At 40.0% G+C, this 17619-nt stretch overlaps 1 protein-coding gene and 1 pseudogene across 1 annotated transcript; one reads left to right on the top strand and one right to left on the bottom strand.

The window, feature by feature from the left end:
- Positions 1-5147: 5147 nt before the first annotated feature.
- ATP5MC3 (ATP synthase membrane subunit c locus 3) lies at positions 5148-8500 on the bottom strand. Its single transcript, XM_066233258.1, has 5 exons — positions 8370-8500; positions 8072-8183; positions 6798-6875; positions 6039-6232; positions 5148-5408 (listed from the first exon to the last, which is right to left on the bottom strand). Exons 2-5 carry the CDS (start codon positions 8108-8110, stop codon positions 5294-5296), a joined length of 426 nt encoding a protein of 141 aa, XP_066089355.1. The 5' UTR covers positions 8111-8183; positions 8370-8500; the 3' UTR covers positions 5148-5293.
- A 6038-nt stretch (positions 8501-14538) lies between these two features.
- LOC136307120 (U6 spliceosomal RNA) lies at positions 14539-14639 on the top strand (annotated as a pseudogene).
- Positions 14640-17619: the final 2980 nt, after the last annotated feature.

Below are 17619 nucleotides of genomic sequence, written 5' to 3'. Positions count from 1 at the left end.
TTTTTATTTTATTTTATTTTATTTCTTTTTAGGTCTTATACCTTTCTAACACACTGCTCTAACCCTTCAAAGGCTGGCTGTGGTTACCAGAATAAAATCCACACTTTCATATCTGCCAGTTTATATACTTTGGCCCCAGACTACCTTTGCAGACTATCTCACTATTTCCTTCCCATTCCCAGACAGCTCTTTTATTTCTCACATACCTTTCCTGGTACTGTCCACTAGCCAAGATACCCCCTTCTTCTGACCTGTCTTCATTCCGCCAGTTCTCTAAGGTTTATCTTAATTTGTAGACAAATCACATTTCTTCATGATTTTATCACTGGAAATTCTTTCTACCCACTCTGAACATATAAGTACTCACCATTCTACTTTGAGTTTTAGTTATTTCCATACATATCTAGTGTTTGTGGCTAGATGGCAAATTTGTCTTTAGTTCAAACATACATTTCATACATCTGTATTTTAAGTTAAACCCAAAGAAATAAAAAAAAATATCACATTTCTGGCTGGCCTGTGTGGTGGCGCAGTGGATAGAGTGTTGATCTGGAATGCTGAGGTTGCCAGTTCGAAACCCTGGGCTTGCCTGGTCAAGGCACATATGTCAAGCAATCAATGAACAACTAAACTGAAGCAAGTATGAATTGATGTTTCTTGCTCCCCACCCCTTTTCCTCTCTCTGTAAAATCAATAAAATCTTAAAACAAACAAAAAATCACATTTCTGTATTGTGAAAAAGTAACAACTTAATACCAAAAAAAACCCAAACAAAACCCCAAAACCCAAAACTGACTGAAAAAGATGAAATACTGTTGGGAATAATATTCTGAATACTATAATTGAATTGGCATTCTACCTCTTGGGTACTCTCACCTGTTGGACTTTTTAAATAGACCAAACTCTTATCAACATGAATTGATTTGGTGTTTGATGTGAAAATAACATCTCATTGGCTTGTTTAGAAAGTAAGCTGGTAAAAAGCATGTACCAGCCAGGAGGTGGCGCGGTAGATAGAGTGTTGGACTGGGATGCAGAGGACCCAGGTTCCAAACCCTGAGGTCCCTGGCTTGAGCATGGGCTTACCAGCTTGAGTGTGGGGTCGCTGGCTTGAGCCCAAGGGTTGCTGGCTTGAAGCCCAAGGTCGCGCTGGCTTGAACAATGGGTCACTCACTCTGCTGTAGCACCCCCACCCCCAGGGCACATATGAGAAAGCAATCATTGAACAACTAAGGTGCAGCAACATAGAATTGATGCTTCTCATCTCTTTCCCTTCCTGTCTGGCTGTCCCTCTCTGTCTCTGTCAAATAAAAATAAAATAAAATAAAATAAAGAATAGAACAGAATAGAATAGAATAGCATGTACCATTAATACTTATTTGTAAAGATCATGAACTAAGGGAGGTGATACTTCTGTAAAAAATGGAACACAAAGTAGATGTCAGAGCAGATGTATTCCAGTGAAGTACTTTCCTTTTATATCGAAAGGGAGGGAGATGAGAAGCATCATCTGGTAGCTGCAATACCTTAGTTGTTCACTGATTACTTTTTCATAGCAGCCTTGATGGGGCAGGGGGCAGACTCCAGCTGAGCTAGTGACCAGTTGCTCAATCCAGCAACCATGGAACCATGGAGTCATATTTATGATCCCATGCTCAGCTGGCAACCCCTGAGCTGAAGCTGGTGAGCCTGTGCTCTAGCCAGCAGGTTACCTCGGGGTTTCGAACCTGGGTCCTCAGCATCCCAGATCGACCCTAAATCCACTGCGCCACCGCCTGGTCAGGCTCCAGGGAGGCACTTTCAATGTCAGAAACTTGTTACTGGGAATGAATAAATAATAGGATACATTCCAGGATGCTGATCTTTTCAATGCCCTTTTGCCTTTAGGTAAAATAGGTTGTGGTTGTATTTCTGTTATACCGACTTTTTAAAAAATTTTTATTTTTCTGAAGTTGGAAACGGGGAGGCAGTCAGACAGATTCCCGCATGTGCCCGACTGGGATCCACCCGGCATGCCCACCAGGGGGCGATGCTCTGCCCATCTGGGGTGTTGCTCTGTTGCAACCAGAGCCATTCTAGTGCCTGAGGCAGAGGCCACAGAGCCATCCTCAGTGCCAGGGCCAACTTTGCTCCAATGGAGCCTTGGCTGCAGGAGGGGAAGAGAGAGACAGAGAGGAAGGAGAGGGGGAGGGGTGGAAAAGCAGATGGGCGCTTCTCCTGTGTGTCCTGGCCGGGAATCGAACCCTGGACTCCTGCACGCCAGGCTGACGCTCTACCACTGAGCAAACCGGCCAGGGCTATACTGACTTTCTAAAGACCTTATTATTATTATTTTTTGCCCAGTAATATGGAAGGCAGCCATAGCCCAGATATTTCCTTTCCACTTACAGATGTTCTCAGGGGAATCTCTTGCAAGAAACCTGTTCCAGAATCAGTGTTTCAGGCCTCTTCAACCAACCACCAAACCAGCATTAAGAACAGCTTTTGTTTTTAAACACAAGTTGTTTTAATTTAAATGAACTTGGAGCAGAGGACTAATCTATGTATTTTCCCAGGATTTATAGAATTTGGTATGATTTATACTTTTGTACTTTGTGTTAATAGTACTTTAATAGTAGGGAAATATATTTGCCATTTTAACTAGTATTTCAAAGTGTACCAATTCAGTGGCATTTAGTACCTTCACAGTATTGTGCAGTCATCACCACTATCGAGTTCCAGTATATTTTTATTACCCAGAAAGGAACCCCCATACCCAGTCAGCAGCCACTCCCTATCCCCCCCCCCCCAGCCCCTGGTAAGCTGCATTCTCTATGGATTTTCCTATTCTGGATATTTCATACACGGGTGGGCAAAAGTAGGTTTATGGTTCTGAGGTGAGTTTATTCTTATATTATTATCTCATATCCTATGCTTTATCTTTTAGGTAATGATGGGTGGTAATTTTACCTACTTTTACCCACCATTGTAAATGGAATCATACAGTATGCAGCCTTTTGTGTCTGGCTTCTTTCACTTACCATGTTTTCAAGATTCATTCATGTTGTAGGAAAGATCAGTACCCACTTCTTTTTATGAATGAGTAATATTCCACTATATGGATGTACATTTGTTTATGCATTGATCAGTTAGATAACTTGTCGTTTCTACCTTTTAGCTATTATGAATAGTGGTGTTATGAGTATTCAAATACAAATATTTGTTTGAACACTCATTTTTAAATTTTGGGGGTATATGCCAAGGTGTGGAATTGCTGGGTCATATAATACAGTACTTTTTATTTATATTGCTGAGTTCAAATACTGGGTAGTACAAAAAACAGTGAAGGCTCCAGGAATGTTATAGACTAGATCAGGGGTCCCCAAACTATGGCCCGTGGGCCATATTTATCCGGCCCCCACCGCACTTCCAGAAGGGGCACCTCTTTCATTGGTGGTGAGAGAAGCATAGTTCCCATTGAAATACTGGTCAGTTTGTTAACTTAAATTTACTTGTTCTTTATTTTAAATATTGTATTTGTTCCCGTTTTGTTTTTTTACTTTAAAATAAGATATATGCAGTGTGCATAGGGATTTGTGTATAGTTTTTTTATAGTACAGCCCTCCAATGGTCTGAGGGACAGTGAACTGGCCCCCCTGTGTAAAAAGTTTGGGGAACCCTGGACTAGATGATTAACCAACTAAAAAGTAGTAACTCTTGCTCTAGCTTTTTGTGGACTAATTTCACTTTAAAAAACAGTGGGAAAGATATATGTAAGTGATTTTCTTTTAGCAAGAGAGCGAGAGAGAAGCATCAACTTGTAGTTGCAGCACTTGAATTGTTTAGATTGTTTTTCATATATGCCTTGACCGGGGGGCTCCAGCTGAGCCAGTGACCATAGGATTATGTGTATGATGCCATACTCAAGCTGGTGACCTTGGGGTTTCAAACCTGGTTCCTCAGCATCCCAAGTTGACGCTCTAGCCACTGTGCCACCACCAGTCAGGCATAAGTTAGTGATTTTCTAAGTGTGCACAAAAATTACCTGGGAAACCTTTTTAAAAATGTAGATGGCTGAGTCTCATGGCCAAAGATTCTAGTTCAGTAGGTCCAGAACCTAGGGATTTGTATTTTAAACAGACATCCTGGGTGATTTTTGATGGAGGTTGTCTTCCCATGGCACACTGAGAAATCCTAGTATTTGATGACTCAGCTGAAATCAAACTAGGCAGAGGACACTAAAGGAGTAAAATGTAGGTTGCCTAACTGTCATCCTAACCTTCATGGAAACCTGAAACGGACATAACAAATGATATAATAGTACAATTTATTTGCTAGGGGAAAAACTCAATCTTTCTATAGTAGCACCACTTTCTTCCTTTTAATAGGAAAAATTTGACCAAGATGTCACATGTACTATTATAAACAAAATACTGTTGAACCAACTATATTTCTAAGACTCCTATTATAAACATGTTAGTATCAATGATAATAAGCAATGCTTTAGCAATTTTTGGCTTTAAAAAATGTAGCCAATTTGGTTTACTTTGTGATATTTCGTCTTTAATAAGGACCTTGTTTAACCAAGAAACTAGCTGCTAGATTTTCTTCTTAGAAGAGAGATTAAGATTCATTATAAACACACAATTGCTCACAGACTTATTGAAAAGTAAAAATTACTTTCCACCCCCATTAAACAAGGCTTCAATTCCTAAAAGGCTGACATGATTTTTAGATCCAGCTGTGTAAGACCAGCCAAGTTACTCTTGGAAGGCGATCCTGCTTCCAAATATTGAATTCACATTAGCCCTTAAAAACACAAAACCACCTTGAGCAATTAACTATCTTGATTTAATTAATCATATTTCATAGAAGCTCCAAGCATGCAAATATACTGCTCACAAAAATTAGGGGATGTTTCAAATGAATATGAAGCTATAAAATATCCCTTAATTTTTGTGAGCAGTTTATTTCTCCTTTTATGAATAAACAACCCTATAATTTATAATGTTCAGAACACTACATAAAAAAATTCCCATAAAATTACATTAGGATCTCTTTCATCAGTGAGGCAATTGCTACAGTGCCTCCTGACTAGTATATCTGCCTGAATGCATTTTCTTCTTTGTGATAATCTAAATTTAGGTAAGTACAACTCACAGCAAAAATTAAAGTTTTCATCTTTAATGAAATGACTTTGGAAATAACGTATGTTTCCATGACACCAATACTACAGTGTTTGGAGTCACAGTAAGGTACACAGAATTATATCCGTAATTAATATGAATGCCAACATTTCAAGCAGTAATTTCTGTTACATGGCAAACAAAATCAAGAAAGCAACCATCAAACAAAAGAGACCCATAGCTTCAGACAAGGCAAATCCCAGGATAGCATATGAGAACAGCTGCTGCTTCAGCGAAGGGTTTCTAAAAGAGACACAACACATTTAATTGTTACTTTGAAATACTATTTGAATTTCCATGTCTGGTAAATGTTAAAAATCAGATTACTTGTGTGAGGATCTTTGGAAAGTACTGGAAGAGTATTTGCCTAGTCTTTTTTGCATTGCCTTTGACATTCCTTTCTCCTCAATCTTAAGCAAATGGGGAAGAAAGGGAGAGCTGTCTCTCTGTGTGTCAATATAAATGGTTAGTCTTCTTCCATTTTGGGGGTCCTGACATTCTTATGCCTGTGAAAGTATGTTCTATACCTTTTAAGATCTGATAGTTTAGAAATAAGGTCTTAAATGAATGTGCTGTTAGTTATATTCCTGTATAGCTTAACAATTTAAGAGTGCAGATTGTGAAGTCAAACTGAGTTAAAATTTATTTTCTGACACTTATAGCTATGACTTTGAGACCTGTGTCTGTAGTCCTTCATAGATATTCCAGAGTATATCTCCAACGGGTATTGTGGGGAGGTAAGATACTGCGTGCAAAGCCCCCAAAATACAAGACACAGAGTAGACACTTAATGCAAAGTAGCTATTACTATTTCACTAGTTTGCTAAGTTTCCAACTATTTCAAGCATGCTCTTATTTGGCAACAAAAATTACCTGGCATAACCAATGATAAGGCTGCCAAAGACTGTACCAATACCAGCACCAGAACCAGCCACTCCTACTGTTGCAGCACCTGCACCAATAAATTTGGCAGCAGTATCAATGTCTCTGCTGATTGCACTGGTCTGAAACTCCCTTTGGATTAGTTGAGACACACCATTTTGGGCCCCATTAAATACCGTAGAGCCCTAGAGAACAGGAAATAAAGGCAAAGGTCAAATCAGTAATCACAGTTAGCTATTTTAATTACTATACATCAAAATGATAACTAGTTTTCTATTTTATAGCCAAGTTTGAATAGGAGGTGGTTTGGCACAATAGAAAATTCACGGGCTTAAAACAATTCCACTCTTATACAACAGGAATAACAATATCTACACCCTATAAAATTGTTGAAAATTTAGAAACAATATATATGCATATGCTTTTTAACAGAGTAGGCTTTCAAAAACTAAAACTATTATAATCTTAAATATAAGCTGCTCAAACCTATATATTTAAATATACAAACTGACAATATGTCTTAGCCAAATTGGGTGGGTAAATTTGGGGTACAAAAGTTTTTTATTGGCTAACATCTTCTGCACATTTTTTTTGAATAAAAGTGTAGAAAGGATTGCCTTCAAGCCATTCATTAATGAGATTTTCTTCATTTTATCAAAACTTTAATCAAAAACTCTTTTCTTTTTCTTCACTTGACTCAAACCCTAAGACTTAGGAGTGTCATTTAATTTCTGTGATTGCTACTATTACCTCTCCAGTCCTGGCCTCTGGTCGAGATAACACTGATGCAGAAATTGGTCTGTATGCAACTCTGGATCCAGCTCGGATCTATTAATAAAAGAAGATTCCATGTAATAAGTAAACGATATAGATAAGACTTCAATGACCCATCTTGCACCATGAACTCTAAGAAAGCAAGCAGCAAAATTGCCTCAAAAGTTCATAACTTTTTTGTATTGACACTTATCTTGGCTGTTTGGTTATTTTCAATAATAACCAGTTTTAATAATTTTAAAGTTGCTAATGACATTTTAAAGCTGGTCTCAAAAGCTATTTGTAATATACTTAAAATTTTGAAGAACATTTAAAAAAATATGTATTGCTTTTAAAATGTCATTATTGTAGTGCCGAACTGAGATCAGAAAAATGGCAATAAACACTACACATTGTTTGGTAAGTTTAGGTGGACCAACAAGTGAGTATATTAGGAGTGTCACAATAACAGTTTCCTATTTAAAATAGCCCATTAGTTAATATGAGCTCCCACATTTTCCAATATATACCAGTATGTCTATTAATCATAAAATTAAAACGCAGTTCAAGCAATTCTACATCAGAGTAAGAATAATCGGTGAAATACTCTGACCATAAGGACAGATTCCAGCCTAGGTGCTCTGCCTGCCCTTGAGTGTCCACTAAACTAAGGTCACAGAAAAATCCCTTCGAACCAAGATCTGATTCTCAAAGACAAATCCCCCAAATCTTCACTTCACCTAAAGCCTTCAAAATTTGGTCCTGGAAATAACATTCTCGAGGCAGGAAGAAAGACTTTCAGCTCCTCGCCACCTTCCTCCACCCACACAGGGTGAGGCAAAGTCCCTCCCTCCGTAGCAGCGCGTCTGACCTACAGACAGCAATGGTGAGCGCTGCGGCTGGGAACTGGGCCTCGGCGGCCCGCCACGTTCCTCCCAGCACCCCAACCTGAGCGCAGACCCCAACACACCAGCGCCGCCGCGGCGGGGGTGGGCCGCTCCGGACCCGGAGGGAAGGAGGGCTTGACCTACCCCGCTCGGGGCCTGACGGCTAGGCCTCGGCGGCCCTCCACCGCCCCGGCGGAGGGAAGGAGCAGAGAGAGGCGCGCCAGGAGTAGGAGGGACAGGGGGGAAAGGACACAAGTGTGAGGGGCGAGGGAGAACTGTCCAGACTGGGCGGCTTGCGCCGCCGGCAGGTGGCCCATTCGGCAACGTGGACGCTCCCGGCCAACAGGTCGGGCCCTCAGTCCCCCGCCCAGCCAGGCTACGCACCAGAGCAGGGGCGCAGGCGAGCTTGGCGCAGGCGAACATCTTACAGTCCTGGGGGCGGCGCGGCTGGAGGACTTGGGTGACAGGCGACGTGGGCTCCTCTCCCGCTTTCTCTCTACGGAGGAAAAGAGGCTTAAGGTCAAGTGCCCTCCGAGGGCCTGTCCTCCCCGCCAGGAGCCGCAGTCTCTGGCGCACGCTGTCAGCTTGGGCCCCGCGCCCCGCGAGGCGCCAGCGGAATGAATGGGTCCCTGTGGGCGCCGCTCTGCCTGGGCCAGGCCATGCTCCGGCGCCCTCGGCTTACCTTCCCGGGAGGTTGCGGCGGTGGCAGCGGCGGCAGAGGTCGAAGGAGTGGGGCTGAACGCGCAGGCGCGGACCGGCTCTTATCCGCTCGGCGGCACCCGGATGGAGAAGGCGGGGAATCCGGTCCAGTAGGGAAGACGCTCAAGGTCACTTTGTAACAACTTTATTGGTTACCAGTTGGGAAGGACATTGACAGCCATCCAATGATGGGCTGGTGGACAGGGTTTGATTGAGAGACAAAAAGATGTTGAAAACTAGCCCTGGAAGAGAGAAATAAACAGGTTTTGATCTGAGCCAGAGAAGGAAAGTGCTGCTTTTTCTTTCAATTGACACTTCGTGAGATTTGGCCTCTTATTAGTTGCTCTTCAGTAGAGGGGTCCCCTTCTTGGTGATTCTGCCCTGTGAAATAGGACTCTCTGTGTGGGGGGAAAAAAGTTCATTCATTACTTGACAGAACAAATTAGGATCCCCAGCAAAGTGAATACATTTCTTGAAAGGAATCTGGAAAAGGGTTACAGAAGTATGGTTAATCCTTTGGATGAAAGAGGACCTGACTTCTTTTGATGAAAGAAGTACTGGGACGAAGGAATGAGCAAATGAATACATCTAAGAGTTTTGTGAATTGGGGCACAAAGTTGGCTCTTGATGAAGAGGGAAGTCAATTTTTCTTACAGCTCTATGATTGGAAGAATTAAGGGGTTTTCATGTATTTCACGTCTGAATATTTTCAAAACCTACCAAACTTGAACACCAGCTTTTGCTAACTTTAGACAAATTATGTTCTTTAGTTGAATACAGAAATGTCTCAGAGAAAATGGCTTTTATTGAACTTCCATTTCACTGAGTCCACAGATTCAAATGCCAATCTCATCCAAAAACATCTGCACAGACACACCCAGAAATTTTGTTTAATCTAGGCACCTCCCTGGGCAGCCAAGTTGATACATAAAATTAACCATTATATATGACTTATACTTCAAATAGATCCTCTTAAGGGAAAAAAGATTCTAAATGGATTTGTATATGGAGATAAAGAAAAGTTTCTACCTGTCCAACCTTAAATCAGTAGTAGTAACTGTTGAGGAGGCACAAGACAAGTTAGGCTTCCTAACAGGATCACTTCCAGGGTACACATGGACAGAGGTCTAGGGCATGGAGAGGTGAAATCTAAGTTCAGGCCCTGCACTGTCAACATGTCAGTAGCAGATGAACTGGCCTATAAGAGGAGAGACTAGGTCCTTTGTGGGTTCTATCAGTTAGAGTCTAAATACTTATGAAGAATATTATGTGTTCAAAGAACGGATGTTGTATCTTTGAGAATGGTGTGTGTGTGTGTGTGTGTAACAGAAAGACAGAGAGAAAGAGAAAAAGGATCCAATAATTATTTATTGGAGGAAGATAGACTTTAAAGAATGAGAAAGCATATCCACCTCACACAGGCTGGAGGCTAGAAACTGGATATAGGGTTCTAAAGTGCAGCCTAGACAGTTGAGGGCTTAACATGGCCGTGTCTCCAAGATGCTTTTGATCACTTTACTCAGACTTTGCTGGCTTGTGTATCTTGAATGACACCAACCCATGTTGATAGAGGGTGATTATTTACACTGAGGAAGTTTGAATAAAAAAGGCGCCTTCTGAGAGGAGTACACTGAGACTATAAAGATGAATAGAGAATTTTTTGTGAGGTATTTGATTCAGTATTTTTTCTTAGACTGTGGAGGTATGTTAAATTATGAAACATCATAATTTGGTAGTATCTAATAAGCCTGGCTAATGATGGTGCAGGGAAGAAAGAAATGGGGAGGTAAAGAGAAGTATGAAAAATCACTTCTAATATATCTGCAACAATTTCTCCTATCCTACAAGCCCCTTTGCATTCATTCTTCAAGCCGTGAAGTCTTGTGTCCCTTCTTAAATCTGGGCTAATCCTGTGACTTGCTCTGACCAAGAGAATGTATTGGAAGTGGCAATTTGTGATTTTGGACTATGCCTTAAGAGGTCCCATACCTCTTTCTTGAAAGCCAGCCACCATGTCAAGAAACATGAGTTAGACTATTAGATGCTGAGAAACCACATGGACAGAGAAAGCCTCATAAAAGAGAACTAAGGTGCCCCAGACACGTGAGTGAGGCTCTCTTAGGTTCTCTAGCTTTCGTCAAATGTTCCCAGCCAACACAACATGGAACAGAAATGAATCTTGCCCAAATTCCTGACCCACAGCTTTGCCCAAATTCCTGACTTGCAGAGTCAAGAGCAATAAGAGGGTTGTTGTTTGAAACTATTACATTTTATGGTAGTTTGTTACACAGCAGTAGATAACTGAAAGAAGAAATACTGTGTACCAAATATTCACTACTTCTTTAAGTTCTGTTTGGAGGCAGCAGCATAGTAGGATCTTACTATGGGGAATTTCAGTTCAGAATTCCAGGTAAAGCTCATAGCAAACCAGACAGGGAGAGAAGCACATGTCTTGACAACTGACTCACCTTTCCTTGAAGTAATGGGATGGAGTAGGGTTGTTATTGTTAAAACTCGTACAAGGTAATTCTAACCCAAACATATGGAAAGATGCTTAAATTATTTACTTTTGAAAGTTCTCACGTTAATAGTGAAATTTTCACCAATCTTCTCACACTAGTATGATACAAAAAATACTGTTTGTAGAATTGAAAATCAGAAATGCAAGTAAAAAATATTCTGGGCTCATGTGAGCAGCTGGTGGCACAGTGGATAGAGCATCAGACTGGGATGTGGAGGACCCAGGTTCAAGACCCTGAGGTCGCCAGTTTGAGCGCGGGCTCATCTGGATTGAGCAATGTTCACCAGCTTGAGCCTAAGGTCACTGGCTTGAGCAAGGGGTCACTCGGTCTGCTGTAGCACCCCCCCCCCCCCGTCAAGGCACATATAAGAAATCAATCCATGAACAACTAAGGAGCCACAACAAAGAAGTGATGTTTCTCATCTCTCTCTTTTCCTGTCTGTCTGTCCCTCTCTCTGACTCTCTCTGTGTTTGTCATACAAAAGAAAAATAAAATTCTGGGCTCCATTATAATATTGCTTTTCTTATAAAAGTTTTTGTTTCTTATTATTTGCCTTCATTTGTTATCAGTTTGTCTTATGCAGGAAAATGTATTGATAACAGTTTACAATATAACTGGGGTATAAGAAAAATTGGACAAAGGTATATAAAAAAACGAGAAAAATACAAATCAGTATGTTCTAGGACTAAGTTCTGTGGTATATGATAAGGGAAAGAGCTTAAGAAAAGAGATTAACCTATTCAGTAAATACTTCATTGTTGACCTAGGATGAAAGAGATGAGATGATTTGTTTCAAACATATTTATTGGAGCCTGACCTGTGGTAGCGCAGTGGGTAAACCATTGACTTGGAATGCTGAGGTCACTAGTGTGAAAACCTGGGCTTGCCTGGTCAAGGCACATACAGGAAGCAACTACTATGAGTTGATGCTTCCTGCTTCTCTCTCTCTCCTTTCTAGAAAATCAATCAATAATTTTTTTTAAAAGAAAAAATGTATTGGGATCTCTTAAATTAAAACCTAAACTCCAAGATCTATTAACAAATCACTTTCTAGAGCAGAAATTTTTGTCCTTAAATTTCATTTTGACTCCTTTACATATTATTAGGCTACTTTCATGCTATCTGATATACTGGAATAGCATATTTATTAAGTGAATTCCAATAATTCAGTAAGAAATTGAAAATAAATATATCTTTCCAAGTCCTCTCAGATGGCCTGAGGGTCTGGGCTAAAAATTTATATTAAAGAGTTACATGAAAACAATATACTAATAAAATAGATATTAGTCCATCTTTTTTCTGATAATATATGCTAGTTATTGAGAAAAAAATTTCTGTCATGGTCGATAATTAATATAGAAAAACTTTATATAAAAAGAAAATGAATAAGCGTATAGATATGAAATCAAGGCCCTCTGCTGACTCTTGCCCATCTCAAAAACAACTTACTAATTTTTCAATTAATTTGTAGCAGACACAATTAGCTGCCTGTGCAACATCCATTTTCTCCTTTTTTCTTACAGAACCCTGTTCACAGTTTAAAAATACTGAGCTTCTCAGGTTCCCTTATAGTTACGGACGGTCAGTAACAGGTGAGTTGAAGTTACTTGGCATTATTTCCTTAATGTCTGGAAAGGGGATGGGTTCAGCTGGCTCATTTCCTTTTCCCTTTCCTTTTCCTTCCTGGAATACAGATCCAGCATCTGGAGGTGAAGCAGAAACCTTCACCCATGAGGACAAAAGCCACACATGAAGGTTGGAGAAACCAGAAGCTAAAGAAACCTGAGTTCTTCAATATTTTCTTCAATAGTTATTGCAGCTCTTAAGTGCCAATTTATGGACTTTATATTACATGATAAAATAAATTTCTATTTGGTAAAGCCACTAAAGTCAGTTTTCTGTTATATGCAGCTGAATACAACCCAAACCGATATATAATTCTATAGATCTACATCTCTGGAGCAGTTTGGTCTTTGGGCTGTGATTAAAGCAGAAATGGCCTTTCTCCCACAGAATTTATATTAAATTAATATCTATCCCCCCCCCACCTTATTCATTAGTATATTTGCTAGGGACCAATCAGGAGACAAAAATCATATCAGTAATTTGAACAAGTAAAATTTAATATAAAGGTTATTAACCAGTAAAAGGTGCTTACCTATCAAAGAAAAGAAAAGTGGACTCTAAGGATATAGAAGTAGCAACCGTGGGAATAGTGTCTACTCTTGGCTAAGGAAGAGAGAACAGTAAGGAAGAACTTAGAAATTTAGAGAGAGTATGGTTACCACAGGAAAGTGCAATCCAACGGTATGGGCCACAAGTGAACATGAGTCCTGCTGAGGAGGTAGCCAGTCATTTCCCGCTAACCAATGCCCTAGTGAAAAAGTACACAAGAAAGAAAAGTCCATTCCTCCTGGCCTAGGCTCACAGTGTCTCTCCATCGCCCTCTATTGGCAAAGCCTAATATTTTGCGAGGTGTCAGAGCAAAAATGCCTACAGGGTCGGGCTTGAGAATAAATCAAACTAGATAGAGAAGGATAAATTTGTAGCTGAGAAGTCACAAGTTAATAACTGGCACAGCTGCTAAGATTCTCAAGGGCAGGGATTAGGTCTAATTTATATTTATTTCTTCCACAGCGCCTAAGACAGAGTATTAAACATAGTAGTCATTCAATACATTTTTGTTCATTAATAAGAGGCTGCCTGACCAGTGGTGGCACAGTGGATAAAGCATCAACCTGCAATGCTGAGGTCTCAGGTTTGAAATCCTGAGGTCACCAGCTTGAGCACAGGGTCCCTAGTGTGAGCATGGGATCATTGACGTGATCCCACAGTCGCTGGCTTAAGCCCAAAGGTGATGGCTTGAAACCCAAGGTAGATGGCTTGAATAGAAGGTTGCTGGCTTGAGCAAGGGGTCACTGGCTCAGCTGGAGCCTCCTGGGCAAGGCACATATGAGAAGCAATCATTGAACAATCGAAAGTGATGCAACTACGAGTTGATGCTTCTCATTTCCCTCCCTTCCTGTCTCTCTCTCTCTCTCTCTCTCAAATAAAATAAATAAATAAATAAATAAGGGTCTTAGTATGTATGGAGTAATTTACAATAACTACATTGTTCTCTCTTAAAACTAAGAGTTTATTCAATTTGAACAAATTAGAATGACCTCTGGAATGCCTTTTTCCCCCTAGTATTGCAAAATTCAAACTTCAATACCCCAAGGAACATTTTTTGATCTGTGGTATGAGTTTGGTCAAGCAAATATTTTTGCATGCCTATGAAGGATCCTTATGCTCTCGGAAGCCTAAAGAATTCATTAAAAAACCCAAAACATTAAAGCATTTTTATTTATCCATTCTGTGGTACAATAGAATATTGGCAGGAATGGGACACAAGCTGAAGGAGAGCTAGGCCCTAGGTGAATTGAGAAGTGGCAATGCCAGTCTACAGTTACCCCTTCACTTATTTTCAATGACTTTGGTCTATCCCTAGGCAGCCTACTGTCTCCGTAGGCACCTAGTATCTTCATGGTGTCTCCAGAATACAGAAGGCTCTCTATGGGAAGCCATCTCTTTTCAGGCAGTTTCCTGCCTCTGAACTTTTATCCATGTAAAATCTTAATATCTTAGTGCTTGCTTCAGCAGCAGACATACCAAAATTGTAATGATACAGAGAAGATCAGCATGGTGCCTGTGCAAAGATGACTCAAATTCAGTAAGTGTTCTATATCTTTACAATTTACCTCCATAGAAGAAATGGAGAGAATTACAAGTGTATTTCCTATACAGTACTTACAAACAAGAAGGTTCATAGATTGTTTCTCAGCTTCAGGGGAAGGAATAGGTTGGAGGGAACAAGAATGGAAACTTCTTTGAATATACTTTGTTTTGTAGATTTGAATTTGGAACCATGCATAACATTTATGAAAGTAAATTTTTAAAAATTCAATTTAAAATTTTAACCTTTTTAATTTAAAAAATTCCTAAAATGTGAAAGTAAATGAAAGAAATTATTTTAACTGTATCTGATTGGTAGCATAAATACATAGGGTAAACACAAAGGATTTCTATAAATGGATAAAAAGATAACTCCTTGATCATTCTGCTTCACATGCTCTGGCCTTTTGCTGTTCCTCCAACATGCTAACCATATTCCACCTCACAGAGCTGCACTTTTTGTTCATTTAGCTGAGAACACCTCTCCCCTGGTATTCACTTGGCTTACACCTTCAGTTCCTTCAACTCTTTGTTCAAATCACCACTTAAGAAAGACCTTCCTGGAGCCCTGGCCGGTTGGCTCAGCGGTAGAGCATCGGCCTAGCGTGCGGAGGACCCGGCTTCGATTCCCGGCCAGGGCACACAGGAGAAGCGCCCATTTGCTTCTCCACCCCTCTGCCGCGCTTTCCTCTCTGTCTCTCTCTTCCCCTCCCGCAGCCAAGGCTCCATTGGAGCAAAGATGGCCCGGGCGCTGGGGATGGCTCTGTGGCCTCTTCCTCAGGTGCTAGAGTGGCTCTGGTCGCGACATGGCGATGCCCCGGAGGGGCAGAGCATCGCCCCTTGGTGGGCAGAGCGTCGCCCCATGGTGGGCGTGCCAGGTGGATCCCGGTCGGGCGCATGCGGGAGTCTGTCTGATTGTCTCTCCCTGTTTCCAGCTTCAGAAAGATGAAAAAATAAATAAATAAATAAATAAATAAATAAATAAATAAATAAATAAAAGACCTTCCTGGATCCCTTACCTATCTTTATATTTATTCATAGCACCTACTGTTATGTGGAATTATTTATTGTGTGTTTGTTTAGCTCTCACATTAGTCTATAAGTCCATGAGGGCAAGAACTTTGGTTCATTACTGTATTCATGTAGTTTAGCATGCTTGGCCCATTAATAGGCACTCAATAAAATTTTGAGCAATGGAGATGGAGAAGAAAGAAGAATAACTGTTAAAGTTTTCTTCACACATCTCTGTATTATTTGATATGTTACCACATGCATGAATTACTTCAAATTTTTAAAAAATATGTATTAGAAAAGTTTTACTGATTCACAGTAATTGATAGCATTCATTACATTATCCTTGCTGTGGTGCTTGCATTGATTAAACCAAAGGAAGCATTCTTATATGTTGAATTTTATTTCTTGGTGACGAGTTTGGGTATACATTTAGGCAATAACCCTACTCAGTACTCTTTAAATTATATTCAAACTCTATCTATGCATTTAAAGCATTGTGTATGTGTGCGTGTACCTTCTTATCTATATATTGTCTGGAGTTTCTTATATGTGATAGGAAGGTTTTACATCTATTTCATCTATTTTTAAAAATAATTAATTATAAGTAAAATTCCATATTTTTCTTCAAGAAATTAAGCCCATCCATATTCAGTGGACCCAGATATTCAACTTCTACAAGTTTTAAATGTAAAATTTTGTATTTGAACTTGAATTAGAAAACAGTAAGACAAACACTTGTGATAAATGACTGCAGGAAAGGAAAACAAAATTCATAGTAGATAAAGACTTTAATTTAGAGGGTCCCATTCTCTCGAGATGAGAACAATCCTGTTGGGAAAGCCACACATGGAAACGCACTTGTTTTATCTGGTCATTATTTTGATTAGTGTTGTACAATCTTACAGGGCTGGTCAATCATTTCAGGAGAATGGCCATATATGTTCATAGCAGCCACATGTTATTTAATTGTCTATCAGTTGTTCCAGGTTGTTCTTTGCCAGATTCCATCTGCCTTTCTTAACCATTTAAGGGAGTCCCCTCAACTTGTTTTACCAGAGAACTCTTACCAGTGTAGAGGCACAGACCAATACCCTATACAATTATAGCCTTAAAGGGCTAGTGAAAAAGTCTCCTGTTCTATTTTCTCTTTTAAAAAATCATACAATATTTATATCATATTCTATTGTAGATATTGATATAATTTAAAATGATTTTACTCATAAATTAAACCTTTGAGTAATACGAACATTCATATATGTCCTCATGCCTCCTGACCATCCAGAGTATGATTGATTTATTTTTAAAATGTGTAAGGCAACATTTAAAAAAGGCAAATGTATGTTCTTGTTTCCATAAATTGGTTATCAAACAAACATGACTTTAAGTTAATAAAACTAACTAGAACTAATTTCATTTTTTGAAAAAGAAACTCACTCTCAGGAGTCAGCGAGCATGAAAAACTCACTACTCAAAAATTTAAATTACTTAATTCTCCCCTTTATTCTTCTTCTTCTTCAGTAAAACTGACATACCAGGAGCTAGGTCATGCTTTTCTGTGGTTTTGCTCACTTCATACACCTCCCTTCAAGAGTACAAGAACCTCAGCGTTAGGGGTCAAGATTTTTTTTTTTTTTAACAGAGCGAGAGAGAGGGATAGATAGGGACAGACAGACAGAAATGGAGAGAGATGAGAAGCATTAATCATCAGTTTTTCGTTGGGACACCTTAGTTGTTCATTGATTGCTTTCTCATATGTGCCTTGACTGTGGGGCTACAGCAGATTGAGTAGCCCCTTGCTGAAGCCAGCGACCTTGGGTCCAAGCTGGTGAGCTTTGCTCAAACCAGATGAGCCCGCACTTAAGCTGGTGACCTCGGGGTTTCGAACCTGGGTCCTCTGCATCCCAGTCCGACGCTCTATCCACTGCGCCACCGCCTGGTCAGAACTTCTGGCAAAGCTCACAGGTACTGCTGCATCTTTAGTTA

This window comes from Saccopteryx bilineata, chromosome 5, assembly GCF_036850765.1.
Source record: "Saccopteryx bilineata isolate mSacBil1 chromosome 5, mSacBil1_pri_phased_curated, whole genome shotgun sequence".
NCBI lineage: Eukaryota > Metazoa > Chordata > Mammalia > Chiroptera > Emballonuridae > Saccopteryx > Saccopteryx bilineata.
Note: the sequence above shows the minus strand (reverse complement) of the source record. Positions and strands in the feature narration are given on the sequence as shown.

Bases quoted from the DNA above. Each gene is read 5' to 3' on its own strand.
- ATP5MC3 (XM_066233258.1), bottom strand. From the start codon at position 8,110: ATGTTCGCCTGCGCCAAGCTCGCCTGCGCCCCTGCTCTG. The intron at 6,233-6,797 runs GTAATAGTAGCA...CCTGTTCTCTAG, and splicing joins CAGAGGCCAGGACTGGAGAG to GGCTCTACGGTATTTAATGG. The intron at 5,409-6,038 runs GTAATTTTTGTT...TGTCTCTTTTAG, and splicing joins CTTATCATTGGTTATGCCAG to AAACCCTTCGCTGAAGCAGC.